Here is a 6,000-nt window from a genome sequence, read left to right on the forward strand (position 1 = left end):
CTTTGAAAGACAGGGAGACTTCCTGCTACTGTGCTTGCACATTATAAAGTGAGGTATGGGTTACGTCAAAAGGAGAAAAAGAAATTGGAACATACCGCGATCATCCAGAAGGATGTTTTCAGGTTTCAAATCCCTGCGGGGGAAAAAAATAAGAGAACACATTAGGGAGTCATTCCGTTGATATACGGCTTGTATAAAAATAGAACTTACATTTAACGATCTAACAATAAAATACTGGCTAAATATTTGTATCCTTTATTAACTTGTCATTTTGTTGACATTTCATTGTCTTTTATTACCCGTGTGCTTCTACAATCTTTCATGTGGATTAATAGATGGCTTAGCTGCACACATGTCTTTATTTGCTTTGTTATGCTTTATATTGTACTGAGCTATATTTGTGTTCAACAGAACTTCCCGACTGAGAATTTCAGGCTCCTAAAGTTAGTCTCTTCTTATAAATCTTATCTCAGAACTTATTTATATGTGAAGGTCTTTTCCGAGCCTTTTTTAATAACCTTGCCACGTTATGTTTATTGTTGTCTTTATTTTAACCCTCTTTTAAGCCAAATCAGTGTCTTATCTAACTTTTTTCAAAAGTGAAATACAATTTATTTTTTTATTATAATAGCTATAACAATTTGAAAACTGGGACACTCCACTAACCAATGCCAAGCTCAACCACAATGCCAACTGTGAAGTTTACTGTAACCCATGCTGTGAACACCGTGTGTTTATATGACTATGTGGGCCATGCTTATGTGGGTGCATGTGTCCACTAAGAACTTCAGTGTTTATGTTAGCATTACTCTGAGGCTCCACTGAGTGTGACAGGTCCATGACTCCTCAGTGAAATCAGTACACCATTAATCCAGTGACACTTCATCATCCAGGACTTTCTATTTGGACTCGCCCCAATCGTTATGGAATATATCTCTTCGTAACACCAGAGCTGGGACAAATAGTCAGACATACAGTTAGTTTATGGTTTGTTTTAGACCTCTTGCATTGGTGAGGGGGTATTCCCCCAATTTAATACTGCACTTGTAAGAGACATTAAAAAAAAAAAGTCAAAGTCAAAATCGAGCAGAGTCTGAAATAACCAAAATCTTAGATTCTACATGCAATCTGGTAGCGCCTTTCGACCCTCACTGCCTGGTAAAACCCCACTTCTTTTAAACTCCACACCCACAGTTTGTAACGCTGGCTTTCTGTTACAAAAAGTCAAGTCTCATTCGGGATAACACTGATGAAATCATGACACCATCTGGGTTATTTTCTCAGGCTTTAGAAAGCTCCCTTTAGAGCCACAAAAGGCATTATTCAACTGTGTTTACTGGTTGAGTGGTGCTTCTCGTGACAAGTAAACTGAACTTCCTGTGTAAAATCGCCAGAGTGCCCCATTAAAGGCCAGGATATTCAGTCAGTTGTAGGCAAAAACAACAAGCTTACATAATGTTGATCCGGGTGCTGTAACCTTACAACATTAGTCCTCTGAGACAGAGATCCTCAAAATACCCCAGAAAACTTTCCTAAAGCCTCTATACTTTTAAACAGAAATACCATCATGAGGCTCTCCGCCTAGAGCGCTTTATCGAGAAGCCAGTCCACCCCGACCAATCAGGTTTTATACCAAAACGTCATGCTGCAGACAATGTACGCAGACTATTTCATGTAATAGAAGAAGCCAAAAACCTTCCAACAACGGCAGCAGTTTTATCAGTGGACGCAGAAAAGGCTTTCGACCGCCTAGAGTGGAACTACTTGTGGCAAGTAATGGAGAGGCTTGGTTTGGGGGCCAAATTCATTGACATGGTGCGTACTTTATATGCGAATCCCACAGCCGTAGTCTCAACCAATGGATTGCATTCTCAGCCGTTTCCCATTAAGCGGGGCTCGCGACAGGGATGCCCGCTTTCCCCCATGCTGTTTGTAATCTCTCTTGAACCGTTAGCCCAAACCATAAGGCAAAATAAAATCTGTAATATCCAGATTAAATCCAATAGAAGCTCAATATCGTTATTTGCAGATGATATTTTGTTGTACATCGCTGATCTTGAGGACTCTATTCCAAAGATTCTTAAGAGCTTCAACAAATTTGGCTCAATCTCCGGCTATAAAATTAACTGGAATAAAGTGACGTCAGCCATTAGTGTTACAATACCAACCCAAACCAAAATTACATATTTGGGCATCACCATACACGCATCCCTACAGCAAGTTGTCCAGGACAACTATGAAACTATATTAAGTAGTGTTCAAAGGGATCTGGCCAATTGGTCTGCGCTGCCGGCATCACCACACTCCAGGATTGCTGTTGTTAAAATGAACATAGTTCCTCGTGTGAATTTTTTTTAAGTACAATGATCTCCTTACCCCCACCAATACATTTCTGGAAGAAAATTGATACCTTAATTCAGCAGTACATTTGGAATAATAAACAACCTAGGCTAAAATACTCTACCCTGCAACGTACCACAAACACGGGAGGCTTGGCCCTCCCCAACCTTAAAGTGTACCACAGAGCCTTTCAGCTACAGGCCCCCAGAGTGTGGATGGACCCCTCATCTACAGTCCCATGGAGAGAAATAGAGCAAAACCTCACTGGAAGTCTAAGACTGCAAGACCTTGCCTTTGCAGGTGTGTGTCCAAAAAAGTGTATGCTAGCCTATGGCCCTATTATCACCAACACACTGACCAACTTTAAACAGGTGGAGGAGCAACTATGCTACACCAATAAGTGGCATTTGAACACCCCAATATGGTTCAATACACACTTAATGTCTGGTAGCAAACCCTTTGCTTGTAAGCAGTGGAGTGACAGAGGCATTTATACTGTAAACCAGCTATTCAATGAGAAAGGTATGTTGAGTTTTGAAGACCTGAGAGCTGAGTTTTGAGGTCCCCAGAACATCCTTCTACTTTTATCTGCGCTTAAGATCAGCCCTAAAATGTTACGGAGAGTTTCCTGTGAGAGGATTAGTGTCCAGGATTTAGGCTAAACTGATGCAAGTATCCATAGGAGAACTCCCAATAGTAAAGAAATGGGAGCGAGAGCTGAGCCGTGAGGGGAACGCAATTAATTGGGAGACACTTTGGGACAACATTTTCCACTCTTCCAAAAACCCAAATCACCAGTATATCCACTTCAACATGTCATAGGACATACTGGACTCCTCAGAAGAGATACGTCTCTAAAGCCATTCCCACTCCTTATTGTACTTTCTGTCAACCTAAACAAACTGGAACTTTCCTGCACATGGTCTGGGAGTGTGAACAGGTGCATGAGTTCTGGACTAAAACAACATCAATATCTGATGTGATAGGATGTCGAATTCCTACTGACCCGATTGTTTTGTTACTTAATGACGACTCTAAATTACACCTGCTTGGGAGACAGAAGAAAGTTTGGCTAGCTGGCTCAACCGCAACCAAGAAAATGATAGCTCAGTGCTGGCTCCCCCCTCACTCGCTTTGTATAAAGCGTATTTTCTGGACATAGTTATGCTTGAGCTCTCTACAGCACGGATTAACAAAACTAAATCATCAACTATTGGGAAAGTGCAGCACCACAAATATCAGACTAAGGCCACATCCACACGTACCAAAACAATCTTTTTTTTCCACGTCTTCCCTGGAACCGTGTCAAAAAAAATGTGCGTCCAAACGTATCCATTTGTAAAAGACTCAACACGCTACTTCATATTCCAGGCCTATAGGTGCCGCTGTTTCTGCTACAGAAATTCACCAAAAACGGAGAAGAAGAGCATAGTCTTCAGTCACTCCCGATCATAACATGATAGACTATAATAACTTTCACCACTGCTCATTTTATAAAGGCCGCCGCAAGAAAACGTGTCTTTGTTTACATTGTATAATGTGCTGTTGGATTGCTTTTTATTTTGCAATTCTGTCTGCCATCGGACATGATTGCAGCGTGCTAGCTAGCAGAGCTACCATTAGCGCGCTAACGTTACCTCCGCTAGCTAACATCGGCAGTCAAACAAACATCAATGATCCAATGTCTTTTTGATAATCTACACGTTTTTCTTGCGGTAGCCTTTCTACAATAAGCCGTGCTAAAAGTTACTATAATCCGTTCAAGGAGTTGATAAGCAGACAGATTAGCTAGCTAGTTGATAAGTTGTCTACGTCCACTTTATAAACAGTTAACCATAACGTTATGTCCCTGCTACTTTAGCGATGTTTAACGTTAGCTACATAACGTTAACGCACGTATGCGGCTTTGCTGTCCAAACGAAGCCAAAAGGGAGCCGTTTTTCGAATTTTTTCACCCTGGGACCAAGTTTCAAAAAAGTGCTTTTCAGGCAGTGCGTTTACAGGATTCGTTTGGACGATCGGCCCAAACGATGCAAAACGTGCATTTGCATCGAAAAGCGTCTCCGTGTGGATGGCCCCTTAATGACCTCAGCCCCACAAGAACTAGAGGAGAGTGATTAGGCAAGGTGTGATTTCTGTTGGTTTGTTTGTTTTGTTTTCCTTGAGACCGCAGAGGGTGGGGGGTGGGTGAGGGTCTTTGTTCTTGTTCAATTTGTGTTTCTTTGTTCTGTGCGCCATCTGACGTTATCTGTCACATATTGTGGAATTTGTTTTGTATGTCTGAAAAATTAAAAAATTTGAGCCAACAAAAAAAAAAGTAATACCATCATGAAAGATATCTCATCTTTTTGACTTGATTCCCCAAAACAGTTTCTGACCCCGTGTGAGCTAACCTGTAGACTATCCTCTCACGGTGCAGGTCCTCAAGGCCACAGCAGATCTCAGCAGCATAGAAGATGGCCCTCTGCTCGTCGAAGCCAGAGTTGCCCATGTTGTAGATGTGGAACTTTAAGTCACCGCCATTCATTATGGTCAACACCAGGCACAGCGCATCCTTGGTCTCATAGGCATATGCTAGACTAACCTGGAGAGGGAGGCAAATTTGGGGAAGTAGTAACGAGGGAGGTGAGGGACCAGTCAAGGAGTCAGTGAAGAAGAGGGCATGAGGAGAGAAAGAGGGGAGGAGGAGGAAGAGGGAAGAGCAGTGGTAAGAGACAGGATGGCTAGAGGCACATGATTGTTTCATTTGGTGCATTTAATGCCCCAAATAATCATCTGTTATCCCAAATGGAATGTATACAAAGAGAAACATATCACAGATATGGAAAACAATAATCCCACCATCTATCTCTCTTCTCACATTCCCACCAGCCTCCCTTTCTCTCCCCTCCTCTTTCCTCTCGCCCCCTGTGGGTCAGTGACACACAGGGTATATAATGTGTGTGCGCATGTGTTGTTGTGTACAAGCAGGATGTTGCTGCCATCGGGAGGAATCCCATCTGCTCCCGACTACGTAGTCAGAGACAGACCACAAGAGGGGATGGGAAAAATTCTTATGGGCCAAATGAACACACACACCCACACACCCACACACCCACACACACACACAAGTATGGACTACAAGCTGAAGCAAACTTATGCATATACATGTCCTATGCACACTTCCAAAAATCATGTTTGCATTAGCAATGGACAAATCTATTGAACTTGGCACCACAAAACAATGGCTCTCACACTGGACTTGGTGTCAGAATTTTCTTTAAACACTAGAAAAGGGATATCCAAAAAGGCTCCTAATAATGAAAGAGACTGAAGAACACCTGGCAATCGGCGTACTAGAAATAACTTTACTCATAAAGCAGGTAAATCCTAACACCCATCCACTTTGCCTCCCTCTGGAGTTAAATCTTCTCAGGTAATGGACAGGAAAAGTGGTGAAAGTTGGCCTTACTCACTTGTTCTTTGATCAGATATTTCAAGTTACAATCTTGAAGATCTCACTTTCAGTCTCTTTAGCGGCACCTACGGTGATAAACCAATTCCAGGTGTGTTTTGGGATCTCACGTCCCAGAGATCGGCACTTGTGATTTTTCCCGGGAATGTTTCCACAGACGCCAGGTTCATAAAACTGCAAATGCAAGGTTTTCATCAGTGGGCCAT

At 42.3% G+C, this 6,000-nt stretch overlaps 1 protein-coding gene across 2 annotated transcripts in view; it reads right to left on the reverse strand.

The window, feature by feature from the left end:
* grk4 (G protein-coupled receptor kinase 4) overlaps positions 1–6,000 on the reverse strand; it is a 48,700-nt gene that overhangs the window by 10,856 nt on the left and 31,844 nt on the right. For both annotated transcript variants that reach the window (XM_031284421.2, XM_031284420.2), the window contains exons 9-10: positions 4,734–4,924; positions 96–133 (exon numbers count right to left, since the gene is read on the reverse strand). In XM_031284421.2, the coding sequence (XP_031140281.1) occupies positions 96–133; positions 4,734–4,924 (229 nt within the window). The remainder of the gene's footprint in view (positions 1–95; positions 134–4,733; positions 4,925–6,000) is intronic.

Source organism: Sander lucioperca, chromosome 4, assembly GCF_008315115.2.
Source record: "Sander lucioperca isolate FBNREF2018 chromosome 4, SLUC_FBN_1.2, whole genome shotgun sequence".
Lineage (NCBI taxonomy): Eukaryota > Metazoa > Chordata > Actinopteri > Perciformes > Percidae > Sander > Sander lucioperca.